Source organism: Pavona decussata, unplaced genomic scaffold (assembly GCF_977016875.1).
Source record: "Pavona decussata unplaced genomic scaffold, jaPavDecu1.1 SCAFFOLD_84, whole genome shotgun sequence".
Lineage (NCBI taxonomy): Eukaryota > Metazoa > Cnidaria > Anthozoa > Scleractinia > Agariciidae > Pavona > Pavona decussata.
The window spans coordinates 2,989,034-3,012,345 of record NW_028145502.1 but is presented as its reverse complement, the minus strand read 5'-3'; the positions used below and the strand labels follow the sequence as shown (position 1 = coordinate 3,012,345).

Genomic DNA, 23,312 nt, shown 5'->3' with positions numbered 1-23,312 from the left:
TTTTTTTATGGTGTGATGCTTTGTACAGGGTACGTTGTTTTTTGCGTAAAATGCAGACTGAACACTGCAGACCAGGTGTAAAATGCAGACTAAATAAAATTAAATTTTGTTCGGTTGGGCAGGTTGTATCCCGGAAAGTATTCATTCATTTTAAACCGTGAGAACTGTTTTCATTTTCTACGATTTTTTCGCAAGCGCTAAATTCCTTCCTCGTTATCTGCGCAACAGAAATCTTTTCATATTTGAATTCTACATTTACTCAGCTTTCTATAGAGACAAAAATGAGCTCGATAGGACTTATATTTACCGAGATACGAATTTTTGAGTTTTCTGTACTCGGTTTGTTTACAACGTAATTAATTCACGGCGGACGGTACATCCATCCGCGCACTTTAAAATTCACCGATATATTTCGAAAGCACATCATCAAATGTATTTTTTTTTTCAAAACTAAAACATTTAAATATCTTGTTGAGCGGTTTTTCTCTTTATTTCGAAGCGAATTCTTGGAAAAATAATTTTTGAAAGTATTGTATAGGGCGCCGTCCCCAAAAGTCACGCAATGAAATCCTAAGTTCTTTTCGCAAGCCTCAAATTCCTTTTTCGCTAACAACGCTACATATATCTTTTTGGAATTCTACACTTACTTATTAGCTTTCTATACAGACCAAAATCACTTCGAGTGTTTTACAGTCAACCCAGGTCACGCGTGAACGATATTTTTGAAATTTGAACGGAGTTTTGAAATTTACATGTCAGTTTTCAAAATCGTCAACGAGATTTCAGAGTTCCCGTATAAATTTCCCTAGCTTATTGACAGTATAAAGCTATGAATTTTTCTTTACATTGCAAATTGAATATTTCAAGAATAACAATTGTTTCCCAAGTATTTTGAATCTTTTTTTCAGTTAATGCGTCTTTTTCGGAACAATTTCCAGAGAGATGTCCAACATTTCATTCACACGTCGGACATTACAAAGAGAAATTCCAATGTTCATTTCATTCTTGGAATTACTGTTCACGCATGACCTGGATTGACTGTAACTTTAAAAAGATAGTCTTTATAATTTAGTCTGCATTTTACCCCGAGTCTGCATTTTACCCCCAGTCTGCAGTCTGCAGTCTGCAGTCTGCAGTCTGCAGTCTGCATTTTACACTGACCGGTGTGACCGTGTCTTAAGGTCAAAGATCGATGAACAACAAAATTAATATAAATTTGTGCGAGTCTATTCTTCAAAGACCTCGATGAGCGATGCTTGTTTCCACAATTTTGACTTTAACCGAATGATCTATAAAGCTATAAGCACTTATGACTTATCTTCAGCACTGGCAAACCTCGCGGTGAAGACTCCGTTCCCAGCATTCTTTGCTTGTTTATTCAAATCCTCATTCACCCCCAGCGAAGATTCGGCAATCCTTTGCGAACCGTTTTCTCCAAAATCGAGATTTTTTCTCGACACACCGAAATTCTATACCCTATACGCGGGGAGTCCTAATGTGCCTCCTCGAGTTTTGGCCGTCTGGGCCAAAACCCTGCGGGGGCAATTAACTTGGACATTTTAAATTTAGGCACTCTGATCGTCAGGGTTGGTACAAATCTGTATAACAGCTAACAAAGCTCTTGCACATGTCCAAAACATACCTCTTTGGAGAGAGTGATGATTTCTGGCAAGAAGTTTACTTTTAGTTTCAAGACAGTTCCTCTTCCTCCTCCTCCTCGAGCTCTTGTGCTTTCGATAGTGAAGATGCGGCCTGACACACCAAGGTTTCGCTGTTGTACCTATCACAACAAAGAAAGTAACAGTCCAATGAGATGTGGCCATTCAAATGAAAGTCTCTTGGACGTATACTTAACCAAAGTTATGTACTGTAAAAATTGCTGAAAAAAATGCTTATATCTTCTGCTCAGTCTGTGGACAAAAACCTAAAGTGCAACCATCCAAATGAAAGCTACTGAGCAGTACTTTCCTGTGGTGCTGTTTATTATGCTGCACAGGGTGGTTCTAACTTTTGAGTCTGTGGATGAAATCCTAAAGTGTGACCATTCAAATGAAAGCTACTGAGCAGTACTTTCCTGTGGTGCTGTTTATTATGCTGTACAAGGTGGTTCTAAATTTTGAGTCTGTGGATGAAATCCTAAAGTGTGACCATTCAAATGAAAGCTACTGAGCAGTACTTTCCTGTGGTGCTGTTTATTATGCTGTACAAGGTGGTTCTAATTTTTTAGGTCTGTAGATGAAATCCTATAGTGTGACCATTCGAATGAAAGCTACTGAGCAGTACTTTCCAGTGGTGCTGTTTATTATGCTGTACGAGGTGGTTCTAACTTTCCAGTCTGTGGATGAAATCCTAAAGTGTGACCATTCAAACGAAAGCCACATGTACTAAGCAGTACTCTCCTGTGGTGCTGTTTATTATGCTGTACAAGGTGGTTCAAACTTTTTGAGTCTGTGTGTGACTATTCAAATGAAAGCTATTCTGTACTTTCGAGTGGTACATATATTTTTCATTTTCAATATTCCCTCTAAATTTGAGAAGTGAAGGTACTTTTTTCACCAACCTTCCTTGACCAATCATCAAACAGTTCCTGGGTGTTCAGTTTCTGTCTGAAGCTGTCGCCATCAGCCTTAAGCCTCTGCCCCTCAACATGATTTTCCCAGCCTTTGCCAAGCACATCTTCCACACGCCGCATGTATGCAGACAACTGACGATCAATCTGGAGAAGAAAATAAACACCATAAGGGACAATTATTCTGATCTCTTAGATCATGAAGACAATTAGCTCATAAGCAGCTACAACTACAAATTTCTCTCAAACAAAGACAAAGGAAATCATGCACCATGACGTGTTTGGAACTCTGATGAAAAACTCCTCATTCTTGCATCCTTAATTTCCCCTTCACAATCAGTTTGTTTGAGAAGTTATATCAAACATTCGTCACAGTGTTTCATCACAATATCAAAAACCTTGAAGTTCATCAAAAATACTCCACTACACGTCGTATTCTCAACTCCCTGATCTCTGTGTGTGATGAAACACTGTGTCTTGTGTTTAATATATTACTTTAACATTCAAATTCTTCTCACTGTTCAAAAATCAAGAAAATTTATCTTTGGTGATCATTCTCTTTATTCTCATTACCTATATGTTACATAAAGCAGTGATACTGTGAAGAGAAATTAGATTCTGATCCCTAAGTACTGTTCGGCCAGTTCAATTAAACTCTTCAGCTGAGATTTCTAAATACATTTACATTTCACGGTCATTAATGTGCATTCTGATACTTGCCTGTCTTGCCCAAATGATCGAGCCTGACACAGGAGGCAGATCTCTCACTTTCGACATCTTACAGGCTTTGCTGTAGGGGTATTGCACCTTGAAAAATAGTGGAAAAGAGAAAACTCATTACACATACAGTACAGTCTGCTGAAGAGAAAACTCATTACACATACAGTACAGTCTGCTGAAAATGTGAGTGCATCATCAGAATATTATCTTTAACCACAGTTATGTATAAAAACAAGTAGTCATTACTAATCCATCTTTTGTTTAGTCTTTAGACTTGAGCAAATTTAGAAATCACTGTCTCACTTAATTAACCCTGCAAACAAATTAAAAAGTACACATCTTGTCGACCTTGAGTCAAATTTGCAACTCCCACAGTCTTGAAATTTTTTGTGAAGGCATCTTGGAGTCTCAGATCAATTTCCTTTAATTTTTTAGGCTTATAAAATCTCTGGCTGGTGGAAAAGAATACTTATAGTCTCACAATCTCACAAAGTCTCAAACTTATCATTTGGCACCCCAATAATGGAAGGTCTTTTGGGTAAAACCTTAGAAAGATTAGATCTCCATCAAATTTATTTATAGTAGGTCCAAACGAAGTAAACTTATGAAAGTACATATCATGCTTATATTTATTAATAAGCATTTCAACTTAGCACTGCTTGTGGAAAATAAACTAAATTCAAATTTGATCAAACCTTGAACTTGTCATGAAGAGCCTCAATGTCATCTTTCACTCTCTGGATCAGCTGTGTCTGGTATTCACGGATCGCACCTCTGATGTGTGGGCGTACAAACAGAGCATTGAACCTGGAGAAGATCCTGAACATCTCATTGGCATTCTTGGCTGTTCCCAGCTGGTCTCGTAAACGTGCTGTGATACGTGTCTCTACTCTGTCAATACGCTCATCATACCTAACAAATAGAGTAGTAAAATGACAATGGTCAACCTTTTCTTTCATAACGTAGGGATCAGACCTGTGACCATTCAAGTAGAAGCTGCTGAGCAGTACTTTCCCGTAGTGCTGTTTCTTTTGCTGTACCCACAAGGTGGTTCAAAGTTTTGAGTCTGTGGATGAAATCCTAAAGTGTGACCATTCAAATAAAAACTACTGAGCAGTACTTTTCTGTGGTGCTGTTTATTATGCTGTACAAGGTGGTTCTACCTTTTGAGTCTGTTGATGAAATCTTAAAGTATGACCATTCAAATAAAAGCTACTGAGCAGTACTTCCCAAAGTATTGTTTATTCTGCTGAAAAAGGTGGATCTGACTGTAATTTGAGTCTGCAGAACAAATCTTGAGGTGTAACATTCAATAGAAAGCAACAATGCAATGAGTGGTAATCTCCCAAGGGGGTGCTTGTTATTGATTGTTTTGGGATGAAATTTAACAAATTAATATAATCACCACTTTTCTTCATTTTCAGAAGCTACAGTGTAAATGACATGATAATATCACTAGTTCAATGCCCAGTTATTTATACAAAGACAAACCTCTTAACAGCTGCTTCCCAAGCCTCAGATCCATCCTTTGACACATCAAGTCCATCAACTTCCTTGACATTCTCATAAGCAAGGTTAACTTCCTGAATAGCATTAGCATCAGCTGGATCCAGCAGCGCTTCTGGCTTGGCCTCCTCATCCTCGCCAGTTTTAGGGGGGCCACCAGGGCTGGAGGGAGTAGCCTGACTGACTGCAGGGGGCTGCAAGACACGAACTATGACAGCTCGCAGCTGTTCATGCTGGCGGCGGAACCTGAATGCAAATGAACATTAATGTAATGTGAATTTAAAGTACCTATGAAGCGAAAATTGCTTTTGTGTAGTTATAAAATTTGCACTTTAACATGTACAATTCCGAAGTTTTGGAGTACTGGGGTAAAACTTGTAGATTTTACAAACGCTCAAAGTTGGGCTATTTTGCTTTCAAAAATGGTCAGAGGACTGGGTCGCGTTTTATGCTGAATTCCAAGTTGTGACGTCACATTGGCGCCAAAAGTTTGTTTACTTTTATTCCGTTCTTGCCGCCGAAAAGGATTATAGAAAGAGAAAAGCATGTCTAGCGATTCTGTGAACGATCGATTCTGGCAACTCTCTTTGTTACGGATGCCAGCAACGCAATATCGCCCTCGCTGTCGCTTATCTTTCTTCTCTTCTGCCATGATGAATTGCAATTATTGGCACCAACGTGACGTCAGCGGTTATTGTCACCTGGCATTTTGGCCGCGCGATTTGAATGCCGTTTTTGAAGGCAAAATAGCCCAACTTTGAGTGCTCACAAAATCGGCAATTTTTACCCCAGCAATCTCAAACTTTGAAATCCCGTGTTTGAAAGGGTAAATTTTATAACTACCTAAAGACAATTTTTGCTTCATAGGCACTTTAATGTAAGTGAATATAATCTATTGTACAGTGTAAGGCCCTGGTTCAGATGCCAAATTGACTTAGAATTTTTGAACCAAATTAATTAATTCTGGCTGAATTGATACAGATTCCTAATTTAATACAGCCGAAATTAATTCACTGAGTCAATTTATGCATTTGATTTGGCTCATGAAGTATGACATCTAAATCAAAGCCGATCCAAAGCTGTTATTCCCAGCTGAGCCAGGAGGAAAAATGGCTCAGCTGATCCGAATTAGATCGGCCGTTCTGAATTGATTCGAATGCCATACTTCACATGAACTTAATTCACAGAATTTGATTCAGCTAATGTGAAGAACAGAGTCTGAACTGGGTCTAAGTTACCAATCATATTTCTATTTTTTTTTTATGGGAGCGGGGTGGGAAGGGAGGGAATTGTTTCCTGTTGTGGGGGATTCGATGAAAGGGCAACTTTTTTCCAAGTAAATACTTTGCAACTTTCTCACCCAATTAAAATGAAAACTTCAATTTTGAGAGAGTTTACATGTGTATCTACACGTACAAGTACAATATTGGCTTAAAATTGTCTTACTTTCTCATCTGGTCAAGTCGTGCCTGGAGCCGTTTGTGAGCAGGGTTTACTCTCCACACCATCTTGAGACTCTCTTCTCTCTTCTTCTTTACTATGTCTCTCAACAGTGTTTGAAGTTTTTCATATTCGTCATCCCAAGTGGTAAACACTTCAAAGCAAGCCACCATGATCTATAATGCAAATATTACAAACTTAAAGATTTAATTCGTATTCAAATCAAGGCAACACAAAAGATTGCATTGTTACTTGACAATACTGTAGACTACTAGCATTTCAAGGATTCAAATTACAGTTTCCTTTGGTTATGACAAGAGCACACAGTCAAGTCAATTCATATAAGTGAACCACATCAAGATCATCCCAAGTTACTGTAGTGCAACTTGGTGATGATTATAATGACTTTTTTCAGTTTTTGATGATAATTGACAATGATGAAGATGACGATGACAACAATGAAGATGAGAATGATGATGATGATGATGATGATGATGATGATGATGATGATGATGGAGGAGGGCAAATACAATCATAACCACAGGTGAACAACTTTAACTATGCACACCACAAAGACAAATTGAAAATAGACTGAGATAAATGTATGGAGAAACTCAAGTTGTCTGTCACCTTTTCAAAATCTTCATGATTGATATGCATCAGTCTCCTGGTTCCCAAGACCTACAAAAAGAAACACATCAAAAAATTAATATTGTATACATTTAATTAAAGGGGCAGTGTCACCGAATTTTTGTGTCCAAAAAACATATTTGAATCGATGGAATCGTCAAAATAATGGTTCACTTTTGTTAACAATAACCCTAATAACGCACAGAAACTAGTATTAATTATCTTTTGCTGGGATGGCTAGGATGGAAATGGATTGCAACTTGAAAAAATTGGCCAGTATTTTCAAGTTCCTCCTGTGTATTGTAGAGAAGTCGTCAAAAACTGCTTATAGTTTGTTCTTCCCCGGATAAATCCCTTGATATTTCCTTCTTGGTGCTCTAACAGCAATTTCATGTTAGCAAAAAGGTTCTTTGTCAAATATTTGAGCCATTTTGACGAAAATATAGCAAAATCGCCGTGACAGTGTCCCTTTAACAATTCAGTAAAACCTCTTGCAGGCAAACAACTAAACTTTGAAAATAACGTTGCTTGGTTACGCGTGGATACCTTAAGGAGCTGTGAACTTAGGTCCCTTGAGATTGCTTCAACAAGACGCAGGGCTCTCTGGATTGGATACTTGGTGCTGCGGATCTTTTTCAGGTGAGTGAAAATGGCACTCAATGCAGCACGTATCTTGTCCAGCTCAGTTGCAGCAAGGAGATCATCCAGGGGAAAATCTTTCATGAGTGGGTTGTAATCATTTACTGTTGCTAGAGCTTGCTTCAAACCTAAATTGAGTTCAAAAGAAATTTTTGTGAAAAACTTTATCACAAGTCTAAATCTAAATCTATTGTTAAGAGTCATAAACGAACTTTTACACTTTCTTCCAAAATAGAACAAGATGTAGAAATTGTAGCCTGCAAAGAAACTGTCAGAGCAAAGTCTGGTCTCTCAGAATTTACTGGACAAATTTATCAGCTTCTGAAAGACATTTTTACAAAATGTAGTAGAAGGTGTATTTTGACTTGGTTTTCCAAGAACACACTCTACATTATTCCATATGCATAACTTACAGCTGTACAAAGTTAGCTACAGAAGGTAACAATAGGAAAAGGCTACTACATACATGCCAATGTGAAGAATAAAGAGGAAAAGACCCTTTTAAGAATTAAAATTATTTCCTCGGCTCATAACTGACAGCTTTCAGAGAAATGTCAAGGTTTGTAAATCCACAAATACTATAATAAAAAGGTACATGCACAAGCTAGCCATAATTTGACAAAATTTTGAAAAACAGCACTAAAATAGTAACAAACTTAGCTTTAGAAATCTCATTTTACTAAAAGCCCATAACATTGTTAGTTTATCTTATACTTTCCCATCCTATCCTATCCTAAAGAAGAAAATCACCTGTATCAGTGTCAAAACTGACAGTAGCGTGGAACCGTTTTCCATGTTTCAAGATGTCCAGCGTCAGTGCAATGTCAGGACTCTCTCTTATGTCTTGGATCCTCAGCAAGGCCCGCTCCAAATTCAACCAGAAACTAATTTCTTGTAGGGCAGTACCAGATGCTGGGTCACGGTCCAGTTTGGTCACCTGAACAAGTTTGAATTTGCAAATTAATTTAGGGATTTTGTACAGTGCAGTTTGCTAGCACTAGTTTATATTCTACCAGACTGTGACAAAAATCTCTCAGATGGAGGTATCCTATCATTGTAGACACAAAATAACTTCTGCCCAGGGGGCCGTTTCTCGAAAGACCCGGTAACTTACCGGGCCCGATAAGTATATTTTGAAACGTTTTTTCCCCGAAGAGATAGTGATTACAGACACCACACTTGGCCAATGTTTTCATAGAATTATAAGATTTTAAAATTTAGTATTCAAAGCTGACAAAACTTGACTTCTCTTAAGAAATATTTATCACCAAAGACCCTTATCGAGCCCGGTAAGTTACCGGGGCTTTCGAGAAACAGGCCCCAGATGTATGCGCATGTTACAATAATTGTCAAAAACTGTACATGTGAAGTACTTTGCCAAGCCCGAACACCTAGTTGAAATATGTATAGTGGAATACAGATTTTTCAAACCACCTTGGGAAATTGAATTTGGTTTAAAAACTCGTGAGTTCCAAAAATTTAGTGGTAAAAATCTGAACAAAGCAAATACAAGGGAAACAACTTTTGGTTCAAAGAATTAGGAATTTCAGAAAATCAAGGGTTCAAATAATCGAGATTCCACTGTGTATTAATAATTCATTAATAATTCATAAGCCCATTGACGTATCAAAAAAAATGGTCGGTAAAACATCACGTGCAGTGGTTTTAAAACCAATAAAACCTCCTCCTTATTAGTATGCGGTGTTAAATGTTTTACTTGTATGCTAATTTACGTTCACAAAAGCATCATTGTTATGAACTCTCTTGACAAACGCTTTTCCAAGAATGTTTTTGAATTGAAGCCGTTCAAAAAACTTGCAGCACGTGTTTTATTGGGTCTAAAATTCCGATAAAACACTGCTGCTCATGTTTTAAACATTACTTCACTACCTGGGCCCAGTTGTTCAAAGGCCAGATAACTTTATCCAGTGGATAAGTCACTATCTGACAGTTTCAATCTGTGCAAAGATTTCAGTATTTCCTCTTGAACAAGCAAATATACACACTCTAACCACAGTTAAGTTTGGGAGTGTACGAAAACCTTGGACAACGTTCAATGTGAAGTATATTTTAGACGCTGAAGAGTGCTTTATCCAGCGGATAAAGTTATCCAGCCTTTGAACAACTGGGGCCAGTAGGGTACATTACTCTTTCTTACATCTATTTTATTAGGTTGTCAGGAGACAGACGACAAATTATGATTTCTGGTGTTGAAGCACCTTTGTGCATTCTGTGTCCAGAAAAGTACAGTACATGTATAAACTAAAGACTGGTTCACACTACTGACATAATGACATAAGGGAGAAGTCACGTAAATGCAAATAGAAATTTATGTCGATGTTTTATATCACAAAGAAAAAACTGATCTTTTCTTTACGTCATTTTGTCCATGTCGTTATGTCATTATGTCACCAGTGTGCACCAGGCTTAAACAACTACAGTAGTTACAGTTAAAAATCCCCTGTAACTAGTCTCTTACAGTCCATGCATAAGACAACAACTAATCTTGTTGGATGTTTACATATATAATGGAATTGAAGGCTCCATGGAAAATGGTACAACTGATGATTTACCCTCAAATGAAATTAAAATTTCTCAAAATAAGCTCTGATTTGGTATACATACAAATCATTACAACGTAGTAAAAACAGACCAATGGGGCAATCATTACAAACCTTTTGAATTTCCTTGATCCACCTGTTCACCCCATTCTGCAGCTGGTTCAAGAATGTTGAGTCCTCGATTTTGTCTCCAAAATCTTGGACTTTGGGCCTGCGCCCTTCCTCGGCAGTTTTTTTCACCATTGCCGTCACAATAGGATGAATGGCAAGAGAAATCTCAGGAATATCTATGTTCTGCTGTAGGTGGAGAAGTCCCATTTCAAGCTCGGCAATCTTCTTTTCAACGGAAGGTACCATTTTATCACCATCTCTGCAACACAATTTTAAAACAATGTGGAAAAATGTTTAATAATTTTGTAATAATTGCAACAAGAATAACATAGACTGGGTAACCTAAAATCTCTGCTTGTGAAGCATTACTTAAAGGGACAGTATCATGCTATTTTTAGTAACACGTTGAAAATCGGAAAGACGCTAGTTGGTTGATAGCAGCCCTGATATAATGACAAAATTCCATTAAAAGACTATCAGAATGCAAAGAAACTATCCACGGATATTTTCGCCAGCAGATGACCAAGATAGAGAGGGGTTCAAATTTGAAAACGTCTGGCGGACGTTTTCAAATTTTGCTGTTGTAACGCACTAAAAATCGCCAGTTGTACTATATTTTGGTTCAACCTTTGGTCTTAGAATCACTATTAATATTTCTTTAAATTAGCGATTGAGAAATTAATTAACACAGTGATCAAAGTTTAAATTTAGTGAATTTTAGCCAAAAAATCATGATATCTCCCATCGATCTCCCATGATACTGCCCCTTTAAGTCCATAGGTCCAAAGATATTCACTGGTGTTGTTCCTTGCAGCACGAGAGGGGTTAGGTAGGCTTGCACACCCTGTTAGTATCCTACCGCTGTACTGATGGGAGCCTATATGTGTAGGTACCCCAGCAGACCTTGCATTGATTTCAAGATCAGTAAAGTGGTGCAAAATCATCCTGACCTTTCTGACTCTTTGACAATGATGATGATTACAATGACAACAACAAGGATGATGAGTAGCCCAGAAAGGAGAGACCTGGGACATTTTTCAACCAATCTCAATTCTCCCCCCTTTCAGCATAAAAACCAAAAAAAATCAAGCAACAGCCAAAATTAACACCAGAAAGCAATTAAGTAGTATATAAAAATCAGAAAAAAATCAAAAATCCGACCACTTTTTCAAAAAAAAGTGTCCCAAATCAAGTAAACGTGCTTCACAACATTTTAAGAGGAAACCGCTTAAGACTTCCTTTCTTGTGGCGAATTGAAATATTACATCAGCTTTAGAGGAAGTCAAAAGTAAAAACTTCCTAACCGAAGAAAAATAGTATCACGTTTGTTCGATTACATCATGTTAAAACCACTTGATTGGTCATCCTTTGACAGGATTGACTTCCTTTTTCTTTTATAAAAGAGCAATCAACACATTTTCGCATCAATTTTAAAATGGCTGATGATGGGGAAATGTTGTGGGATGACACTTGTGGTACTGAATTGCTTGGCGTTGCAACAAATTTAACTATCTCTAGAGAACAAGAAGCAATACTGAAGGAATATATTAACTACCACGATGAAATGAAAACATTTCTTGAGACCTGTCTTGATAAAGGACAAAAAGAAGATGAAATCGCGGCGAGTGTTTACTTCAAAGAAAACAAACCAAGCAAACCGAAAGCGAGTCTTGGAAACTTGTTTGGGCACAGAAGTCGGAGACACCAACAAACTGTGGAAGAAATGCATGAATTTCTGAAATCAAGAATCATAAATCAGCAACTTCAAGAAGCAGAGCCTGCTTTTAACTCTTCTGTTTACCAAAGTTGGGAAGAAATTTCACTTCAAATAGAAAAACACATACTCTTCGGTAAACATAAAAAAAATCAAGCTCTTGTTGCGGACATCAATCTTGGTCTTCTCTTGGAAAGTGGATCACAAATTTATCAAAGGGAAAAAATTATCAAGCGCGTGACTGGAACTTTCGATAAGTGGATTACAAATAACACAGACATTTCTGTTCGTCATGCAAGAAGACTTAGAGCTTTGGCAAAGGCTTTACAACCATTTCCACGCTTGAAAAAACTTGATTTAACAACAACAGAGATGTGCAACAACCTATCAAATATTCTCAAAGTTCTTGAGATTCCTGAGTTTAAAACCTTTTGGTCACAAACAACTTGAAACTTTTTTTATCGTTGCCAAGAAAACAATGCCTTAGAAACAGCGGCCATAAATGTCCGCCGTTGTCAAGAAAACAATGCCTTAGAAACAGCGGCCATAAATGTCCGCCGTTGTCAAGAAAACAATGCCTTAGAAACAGTGGCCATAAATGTCCGCCGTTGTCAAAAAAACAATGCCTTAGAAACAGTGGCCATAAATGTCCGCCGTTGCCAAGAAAAAAAATGTCTTTAAAACTAAATAAAATGATTTTTATTTCATACGCTTGTGATGTTTATTTTTCACCAAACTAAAATTTACATATCTTCTTTGGATATGTAAATTAATCGCTTTTAATTTTTTTCCCGCAAAACAAACAACGAAAAACCTCCTGATCTCTTCTCAAATTCAACTCTCAACTCGTTACGTCGAGAAGTGATCCGAGTTTTTTTTGATATTTTTTTTTAATCTCCTCTTTCAAGGCTTCAACATCAACTGGCTTCGTCTCAGGCTCACTCTTCACTTTCACTTCCTTCATTTGTTTATTTCGAAGTCTCTCTTTCATCGAAAAATATTTTTCAACCTCTCGCAAAATCAAGTCAAACTCGCCATCAGAAATAAATCCATCCTTCAATGCTTTTGAAATCAATCTATTTACGGACAAAAGCGACGATTCAGCAAGAGAAACCGTTTTTTCATGTTTTCTAACTTTTCTTTCAAAATTCGCACTTCCAGCCATTGAAGCCGATGATATGAGAGTCGTGATCAATGCTGTCAAACTCAAAGGAACTCCGACGGCAATCCCGATTCCACTCAATGAAGTTCCAACACTGCTTGATGCCAACACGGTTGTCAAAAATACTGAAACGGATGTTATTTTCGAAGCGATTAATTTTGCTCTCTTGTATTTTTTGCTCACTCGTTTGTAATGAGAAATTTCGCCTTCGAGTTGTTTTTGACAATCACAAATCTTTTTCAATCTGAATTGCGCAACGTCGCTTCGCTCGCTCACTTCGTTCGCTTCGAGAGAAGGATAAAGTTGTGGCGCACTTGGAATAATATTTTGTTCACTCATATTTTATTAAAAGATCTCAAATAATTTCAAATTCAAATCTCAACGGAAGCCCATTAAAATCGATGAACTCACCAGTTTCTTCCGTCACTGTGATTCGCAAAGAATCGATTATTTTTTTCCCACCTGCTATTTTCCGAAACGGGCTATGTTTTGATGAATATTCAACTCTTTCGAAAGGACTTCCTTTGATGTCAAAACACGCCAAAACATTTGAAGGTTTTTCATTGAAAAAATTTTCGTTTTTATCAACAAGATCGCAGTTGATGAAGAGGTTGTTGAATGAAGCCAAACGATTGATGATGGTATCTCCACTTTTCAGAGTGTGCCGTCGTTGGGCTTTTGGCGAAACGTCCTGACTGATATCAATCAGACCAAGAAGATGAGTCAGGTCACGATCAAAAATAACTTTTCTTCCAAGAGGATTTTCAATCACAATTGGACCTTTTTGGTCATCAAGTTTTACTTTGATGTTTACTTTTTCAAGTATTTTCTTTATATCTTTACCGATTGTGTAAAGAGTGTAATTTCCAGGATAAATTCTATTGACAGCACTAACGTTTTTGTCATCAAATATGCTGATTTCTCCTCTTTCTTTCAAATTAAACCAAGAATTATAAAAAGAGCAACTGATCAACCTGATGAACCCAAATTTTTCAATTGGTTCATCAAAGTAAACCGTGTGATCATTTGAATTTGTCAAAACAGTCAAAACAACCATTTTATTTTCAAAACATAAAAAATGGAAAACTTGTTAAAATGGATAGATTCCCACCCAAAAGAAGCAAAAAGACTTTCCGAACAAGCAGAAGAAAAAGCGTGGCGAAACTTCAAAGCCAAATTTCCCAACGCTGACCTCAGCAAATTCGTTGCACAAGTGGATATGACCGACAAAACACACGCAACAGCTCAAATAAATTTGGTTATTGTTCCCGGTCAACATTGGCAAATTGTTTCACCCAACCCCAAAGATTGGTCTGTTGAAATGAAGAAAGCTCTTGGATTTGGAGGCTTTCCAATCGAGCTAATTCTCAATTCAAATCCTTCAAATCCAGTTCCAGCTGTTCCATTTTCAGACAAAATCCCCGAATCTTTTGGGGAAATCCTTAACCAACCAATCAAAATTTTTGTAAAACCCAACGAAAGCTTCACAACAAAATTCCGAGAAATTTTCGCGAAAACAAAGATCACCCACAAAACAGCAAAAGAATCAAGAAAATGGCTGAATCAACCAAACATGGACCATTGGCCGCAACAACTCAACTTTGCCTTTTGGTGCGCAACAACAGCTTCTGGAATCTCAAGACATCTCGTCAATTCACTCCCACCTCAAATCAAGTCCTTTCTTCTTTTCCACATTTATTTCACAACAAGAAGGATTCTCTTCGAAATGGGAGGAATTCAAAGTGAATCTGCTCTCCCAGGTGATCCCACATTCAGTCAAACTGAAAACAAATTCGACATTCCTTCATACAAGAGAATCTGTGCAGAATTTCAAATCTCGCCAAACGCAGATTTCAGATTCACCTTTGGTCAAAATTTTGGACTTGGATATGTTAACATATTTTATCCAGGAGAAGGAGACTATGCACAAAAGCATTGGACTTATCCTCCAGCAACCCTTCAAAACCCATCAAGTCAAAGATTCTCCGATGAAGGCGGAACTGACGCAAAAGGAAACAGAATTGATTTCATCAGAAACGATCAAGGACCTGACAAACAATTCGAATTTTTCATGTCAAACGGACCTCTCAATGGACTTTCTCAAGCAGGAATGGCAAGAATCAATCAATCAATTGAAGCATTCGTTTATTGCATTCTTGGAGCACAAGTCAACGTTAGATCATCAATCCTTGGTGAATTTGGAGGCGCAAAGGAAGCTCAAAGAGAATTTCTCGTCCTCATGGAAGATGCAATCAGACAGCCTGACTTGTCAAAAAGCATCAGTAGATATCAGCTTGCGATTGATGAGGCAAAAGTCAGGCTTGATCTTGCCATTTCACCAGGAACATGGTTGATGCCTTCAAATTTTGTCATTAACACTCAAAGCACAGTTGGATACAACAACAATCTGAAAAAAGCAACTGGAAACATGAAACTCGGAGTCAACTCTGATGTCAATGTTGACTTAAAAAAAGTTGGAGCCAGGAATATGGATGGAGGACAATCAAAAAACAACAGATCAACTTCGCATTCTTCAAATCCAGAAAATGAAAACAAAAATACAAAACCACCGTCTTTGGATTCACAACAAGTCACAAAACAACTTCAGGAAGCGAGTGAAAACCAAGAAAAAGAAGAATCAAGTCAACACGAAACTTTCAAATCTGGCGTCATCATTGCAGCATCACTCGGAGCATTTGCCATTTATCGGATTTTTCGTTGAGTCCAATCCAATGGATTAAACTCAATTTTTAACTCGCTATCGCGCGCTCGCTCCGCTCGCTTTCTTTTGAATCTTTTCAACCATGAAAACTGCAACAGCAAGAATCAACAGCCAAGCGTTTTTTCCAAGGAATCCAACAACTTGTCCTGCAGTTTTGAAGATGAAACTGACGATTGAACCAATCAATCCAGGAAGAAGTTGACCAAGCTTTTTTCCAAGATCTTTCAAAGCATTTCCAACTCCTTTGGCAACAGATTTGAGTCCTTTTGAGAGCGCATTCACAATCACACCGATTGTTGTGCCAACAGCAAGGAAAACAGCAAAAACTGTGAATCCATATTTCTTGAAAATGTTTTTGATTTTCTCTCGAAGAGGCCTTTCTCTTTCTATTTCTTCAATTTGTGTTCCCAGCCTGGCAAGCTCCTCTTCATTTTCTGCAACTCTTGCCTCAACTTCTGCTCTCAGTTGGGAAGAAGTGTTTTCATCTTCTAGGATTACTTTATCATTTTCAATTTGTTTTTTTAGTTCAGCCTCTCTTTCATTCAGTTCATCAATGGTTTTTGTCGTGTTGAGCCTTTCTTCAAGAGTGTTTCTTTCTTTTTGTTTTTTTGCAAGATCAGATTTGAGTTTGTCAACCTTTGCTTGTTCTTTTTCTTTCGCTTTCACTTGTTTCTGCAAATCCACATTTTCTTTTTTTGCATTTTCAAAATCTTTTTGCAAATTCTTTTTCATTTGCTTCAGTCTTTGCAATTCTGTTTGATTTTCAAGACTCGAACCATGTTCTTCTTCCAGTGCATCAATTTTTGCTTGCGTTTTTTCGAGTTTGTTTCTATAATCTCTGATTTCTTGAGCATTTTTTTGGAGTTCTTCAGCATTCTTTTCTGCTTTTTTCAATTGTTTTTCTGCTTCTCTCAGTCTCTGCCGGTTTTCTCTTATTTCAGAATTATCTTTAGCGATCAAAGATTCAGCATCAGTTCCCAAAGCAGATAATATTTCTTTTGGCAATTGTGGGTTTAATCTTTCTTTTCCTGTTGTTTGCTCTTTGGTCATTAATGGGTAGAATTTTTTCCCACTTTTTTTCATCCTGACTTCTATCTTATCTTTGAAAAACGAAGCTTCGAGTTTATCATCTTCTGCATTTGGGTATAATATACTGAGATCATCCCATGCATCTTTTGTGAGGGATTGCGCTTCTCCCCACGTTTGTCTACCTTGAGTTTCACCTTCAATGAAAGATGTTTCTGCAGTTTTTGGTCTTGCTCCTTCTTTTCCATAATCTCTGTTCATTGTTGTCTTTGGAGTACTTTCACTGGGATTGTTTATTTCTTGATCAGAATCTTCATCATCATCATCATCATCTTTATCTTCATTTTTATCTTCTTCATCAGGATCAAGATCTTCTAAAGGAATGTATTCTGCCATTTTAAAAATAATATATTAAAATGGAAGTCAGTGAAAAAATCAATCCGAATTTTGAGAAAAAAACATCAAACGCTCTCAAGGCAGACAGAACTGTTCACAGAGTCACATTCAACCCAAACAAAGCTTCCCCAGGTGAAACACTCAGGATTCCAGTTCCAAAGCTTCATGAGGGAACAGTCTTGGTTCCAGATTCACTCGCGTTGATTTTTGATTTGCTTGTGAGTGGCCATGCAAATAATTTTCTGGTAAACAATGTTTCAAGAGCGTTGGTTTCCAGATTGAAAATCAAGTTTGCTGGAGAAATTCTCGTTGACACAGACGGTTGGGATCTTTTCAAGCTATGGGAAGATCTTTTTTTGACAAAACACGAACGAGAAAACATGTTGAGTGAGAGAATTCAATCTGAGGCTCTCTCAAAAATCAGATCCAATGCTGGAGACAAACCAACTTCTTCAGTCGTGAAGGAAAACAAGCTCAATGATATCTTCAAAAGCAAATACAGAATCAGACTTGATCACGAAATTTTGAAAGATCACGGAGTTTTTTATCCAAGAGCCTTGTCTGATGAACTGGTTTTTGAATTGACCCTTGCCCCTGCAAGCGGTGTTGTGAAGGGATCTGACGCAACAAAACTTGCATATGAATTGACAAACATTCAGCTTGAATATGAGGTTATTCAAAGCAAAAAGCTTTCAGATGAAGTCAATTCAAATCTTCTCAACGGAGATCGTTTCATGTTTGAGCATGTCACTCATCACAAAACAATCACATTTGCAAAGGGAACAGACTCAATTATCAACGAGTCAATCAATGTTCCGAGAAGATCAATGAAGGGAATCCTCCTCCTTTTCTTCGAACCTTACACTGCAGGTGCAAGAGATTCAGAAAAAACATTCAATCCTGACATCACAGAGGTGAAAGTTGACGTGAATGGAGTTCCAAACAAGATTTTCAGTCAAGGAATGAAAACGAGAGACATGTTTGATGAAGTTTTCAGAAGATTTGGAAAGGAAAACTCCTCAATGAACGCAACTGAATTCTTTGCTGGAGACAAGTTTGCATTGTTCATCGATCTCAGGAGCATGAAAGACAATGATCTTCATGGAAGTGGAATGAGATTGGTGAACACAAAAGACGGAGTTTATTTGTCAATCAAAAGAAAAGCAAGTGGTTCAGGAAATGTCAAATGCCACATCTTCATCTTGGCTGATGCGCAATTCAGCATTTTGAACAAAGAGCTTGAGAGTGTAGCATATTAATTTCTTTTTGATCAATCAAAAAGAAATTTTTCAAACCGGAGGCAATTCAGTTCCAGGAGGAACAATCATTAACTCTTCTCTGACGAATCCTCTTTTTGGACCATCTTTCAAATAATAAAGAACCGGTTCTTTTTCATTCACAATTGCTCTGTCAATTGAAAAAACTTTCAGAGACCAATTCGGATCAGTTGCTCTTCTTTGACCTCCTTCAAGTTCACCAGGAGCAAAAAGAAACCTCACATTCACTGAAGAATCGAGTCTCTTTTCATTTTTTCCAACAGGTCTTGAATAATTTGGTTTCTTTGAATCAACCACCTTTTCTCTGATTGCGTCAATTGGTTTCTTTCCTGTAAGTCGAGTTGTTTCATTGTTCAATGCTTTCACAACTTCTGGAAGCCTTTTCACCCATTCTGTGGATCTTTCACCAGATTTAAAGTTCATTTCTTGGGAACATTGAAAACTGAAAAGTCTTTCACCCAAAGTTCGATTGAATCTCTCAACAATTCCTTGATCACGGTGAACATTTGGATTTCCTCTTCTGATTCTCGTTTCATGTTTCAACATTTCCCTTGTCACTTCACCCATGAATTCTCTTCCTGGATCAACTTGAAGAATTTTTGGCCATTTCAAAGGTCCTTTGTAAATTTTCTGAAAAGCCTTTGAAACTTCAGAAGAATCTTTTGAAGTGAGAGGTTCAGCAGCTTTGAACCTGCTTGCAACATCAACAACAGTCAAGGCATATTTGAAAATCTTTCTCCCTCTTGGGAGTTTATCGTGAGGAAGAAAGAGAAGATCAGCTTGATGAACTGCATTTGGAAGTTCAACGTCAAATGTTGGTCTTTGGATGTTTTTGGGAACAGGAAGATAAATTTGCCAGATCGCTTGTTTCATGAGCCAGATTTTTGCTTCATTTTCGGGAACACCGGATTCTTGAGAAAGTTTTTTCACTGCTTGAAGGCCTTTCCAATATCCTTTTGGGGAATAATAAATTTTTGAGAGTTTCTTTTTTGACATTTTAAAGGAAATGACTTGCTGCAAATCCAAGAGCCAAGGCTGATCCTCCAACAAAGATCAACTCTCCCTGTTTTTGAGATTCGCTTGGTTTGTAAAAGTCTGAAAATTGGGGTTCTTTGAGATGCTCAATTTTTTGTTGATGAACCTTGTTATAAAGCTTCAAAGCATAATCAGTGTTTGCGAAATTTTGTTTTGCTTCATCTTTCATTCTGTCATTTGTTTGAATCCAATCATTCAATTTTGCACGATTTTCTTCGTATTTTGCGAGTTCTTTTTGATATTTTTCAACTGCCAGGTTGTGTCTCTTTTTTTCCTCAAGTGAGGCTGATTCTGAATCTCCAGAAATAAATTTTGCGAGATAAGATCCACCAACAAAGGCGGTTGCATTGATTATTGCTCCTCCAATCATGATTGCGATGCTTGCCATTTTAACTTGGCAATATTTTTTGTTTTTCAAGATAATCTTTTGTTGCCAAAGAGGCAGCAATGATGACAGTGAATTTCACATAGTTCATGAGATTTGAGGAAGGATCAGAAGTCATTGGTTCCTTGATGACTTTCTTTGCAAGCCAACCAAATCCTGCAGCCAATCCAGTGATTGTTGCAGCATCAGTCATTGTTTTCACGAGTTTATTGTCTGACATTTTATTTGAAAAAACAAATTAATCCATTTGTTTTAATTTTGGAATTTTTTTTGTTGCAGCTTGCTGCGTTCCACTATGTGGGACTTGAGTAACGTTTTGCCTTTCAACTTCAACCATATGATCAATCAATTCTTTTTGTGCTTTTTTTGTTTCCACTTTGTTTTTTTTGAAAAGACTTTTCAATTCTTCCCTTTTGTAATACAATCCAACAACTGAAACCGCAATGCTGGCAACAGAAAGCACTTGAGTGAGTGAAAATGAACTGCTTTGTTCGTTTTTCAAGTCTTCACTTGATGGAGGGTTTTCTTTTTGCGTTTCGATTTTAGTGTCGGCTTTTGCTTTTTTCTTTGCTTCTCTTGCTTTTTTGTTGTGTTCAGCAAGTTTTTTTCCAGCTGCAATTCTTCCTGGATTTTTTGGAACTGTTTGTTTCACTGTTGTTGTGATTTGTTCAGAATCAGGTTCTTTTTTTTCAAGTTCTTTTTCAGAACTTGTTTCAGTTTCTTTAACTTCTTGAGTCTCCATTTTAAATGATTTTTCAATTTTTTGTTATTTCATTTAAAATGGAAAAATTAAACAAAGAAGAACTTGAAGTGCTTTTGGAATATTTCAAAAATGAATCAGAAGAAAACAGACAAAAACATCAGCAATATCTTGAAAAAGACAATCTTCAAGAAAATCATGAGTCAACATTTCATTTCTTTCGAAACCAAACGGGAGAAACAAAGACAAGACTCATGCAAGTTTTTAATGACAGACTCAAACACGAGATGAGGTTGAAAGAGGGTATCTTGAAGGATGTTGAAAAAATTGTTGAAAATGAGAGAAAAACACCTTTCTTTCACAAGGTTCTTGGTTATTCTGTTTCTCTTTTTCTTTTGTTGAGATCAATGCAAATAATAATGAAAAATTAATTTTTTTTTTTTCATTTTTTTTATTTTTTTTATTTTTATATAAAATATGACTCTTGAACCTGAAAAATTCAAATTGATACCATCAAGTTACAAAGGCAACAATTTCGAAAAAATTCAATACGATGGCAAAGATCTTCTCCAAAAACTTAGGGGTGATTTTGTCATCACAAAATATGGTCAAAGACTGCAACTTGTTCTTAAACCTGACAATTACGAGATTTTTGATCGGATCCATCGTTTGGCAGGAAAAGAAAATGTTACTTGTTTTGGTGGTATCGGCATTTCTATGAACAAAAATACTCCATTTTTTGATGAGTTCAACAAAAGAATGGATCAAAGCAAATGTTTCAATGAAAACAGAGAAATCAAAATGCGTGGTTGTGTTCTGGCGTGTTTTTCATCATTTTCAAAGAACGGTGTGCTTCTCAACCTTTATGCAAAGCAAGTCAAAGTAAATGAATTTTTGAAGAATGATTTGACGAATGAAGAGATTGAGTCATTTTTTGATCTTGAAGATTAATTTCATTTGGTTTCCAAATGAAATTTTTTTGAAAAACTCAAATAAAAAACAATTTTTTTCCAAAAATTCTTTTATCATTTCAATTCCATCCAAATAATCTTTTCTAATATAATCACCCAATGAATCTTTGATTATTTCAATTTCTTCAATTTCAATCAATTCTTTTGCTGCAATATTTTCGTTATACCCATCTGGAGGCGGGGAATCTTCATCAAAATCTTGATAATCATTATGAACTTCATCAAATTTCAAAATTCTTTCTTCAATTTTTTTTTCCTTCGATTTTTTTTCTTGAACTTTTTTTTGAATTGATTTTTCGTTTTCTATTATCCATTCAAGAATTTCAATTGACTCATTTAAAAATTCTCTGATTTCATCAGGATCTTGATAATTTTTTTCATAATTTGGTTCTAAAATTTCTTCAATTTCATAAAACAAATCATCATATTGTCCATTTGTTGCTGAATTAATAAATCTATAATATTTTTCTGAAATTTCATAAGTTTTATCAAGGATTTTTTCAATTTCCAAACATAAATTTTCATAAACACTGAATTGATCGAAAATTTCTTGTTTTTTTGCATTTCTTATTTCCCAATGACACATTAGTTTTTTATGGAAAAAATTCTCGTTGAAATTGTTTTTTGCGAGAACTCGGGCTGATAATGATTGAAGACTTTCCATTTTATTTAAAAATAAAAAAAAAAATTTTTTGAATTTTTTTTGAATTTTTCAATTTATTTAACAGGTTCTTATCAAGTTCTTCTTCAATTTCTTTCACAGGTTCTTTCATAGGTTCTTATCAAGTTCTTCTTCAATTTCTCTAACAGGTTCTTTCATAGGTTCTTCAAGTTTCAAACTGTTTGCTGCCAAAAGACTTGCACTCGCAGCAGCCATGTACTTTCCGTATTTCAAATAAAGACTTCCAGCAATCAAATTGAGTTCTCTGTTGACAATGAAATCATTTTTCAATCCCCTCAAAAACTTTTCTTGGTCAAGAGGAAGGAAAAAACAAAGTGCTTTTGCACTTGCTTGCAAAAATGTTTCAACAATAGCTCCGCAAGTTTTTGAAGACAAAGAAGCTTCGTATCTCTTGAAATATTTTTCCACATCTTTCTTGGAAAGTCTTTTGATTTGATCTTGTGTGAGTTCAACTCCAATCATTTCCTTGCATTGGCCACTTGCTGCCAAAATGGCAAGATTTTCTCTGTGATCTGTTTCAATTGGTTGGGGTTCAGTTTCAAGAAGCGACATGACTTCTTTCAGTGATTCTTGTTCTTGGATTTCCATTTTAAATCAAATGAAAATTTTTTCAGTTCAAAGAAATTTCAAAAGGATGCCTGAGGGAGAAATCAAGATGAGAAAACTTGACTTCTTTCAACTCTTTCATATATTTTTCCTTTTCATCTTTTGTCAAATCTCCTGCGAATTCTTCGAAGACTGTTTTCATGTCTTTTGCTGATGGAGTGAAAAAAAGAATCAAAGAAGCAATGTTTTCTCTGAAAGGTTTTGCTATGCTTGACATTTGTTGAGTGAGAACCCAAACGCTGATTCCTGAATGTCTTGCAGAAAAAGCGAGTTTCACAAGTTCATTTGTCCTTTTTTTCACATCTTTTGATGAGGCGCAATCATCGAGAATGATCAATGTGTTTGTTCCTTCAAAGGCAAAAGAGATTATTTTTAGCCAGTCATTGATGTGATGGTGTTCTGGGATGATAATGAAAAAATCTTTGTCCTTCTCAGCAAAATTATCCCAGGTTTTGTTGTT

General features: G+C 36.6%; 1 protein-coding gene across 2 annotated transcripts in view; it reads right to left on the bottom strand.

Moving 5' to 3' along the window:
* Positions 1 to 23,312, bottom strand: part of LOC146475453 (cytoplasmic dynein 1 heavy chain 1-like) — a 92,907-nt gene that overhangs the window by 61,680 nt on the left and 7,915 nt on the right. For both annotated transcript variants that reach the window (XM_085115886.1, XM_085115887.1), the window contains exons 2-11: positions 10,180 to 10,435; positions 8,255 to 8,441; positions 7,412 to 7,632; positions 6,866 to 6,916; positions 6,242 to 6,411; positions 4,781 to 5,041; positions 3,985 to 4,201; positions 3,290 to 3,376; positions 2,561 to 2,716; positions 1,643 to 1,780 (exon numbers count right to left, since the gene is read on the bottom strand). In XM_085115886.1, coding sequence (XP_084972012.1) covers positions 1,643 to 1,780; positions 2,561 to 2,716; positions 3,290 to 3,376; positions 3,985 to 4,201; positions 4,781 to 5,041; positions 6,242 to 6,411; positions 6,866 to 6,916; positions 7,412 to 7,632; positions 8,255 to 8,441; positions 10,180 to 10,435 — 1,744 coding nt within the window. The remainder of the gene's footprint in view (positions 1 to 1,642; positions 1,781 to 2,560; positions 2,717 to 3,289; positions 3,377 to 3,984; positions 4,202 to 4,780; positions 5,042 to 6,241; positions 6,412 to 6,865; positions 6,917 to 7,411; positions 7,633 to 8,254; positions 8,442 to 10,179; positions 10,436 to 23,312) is intronic.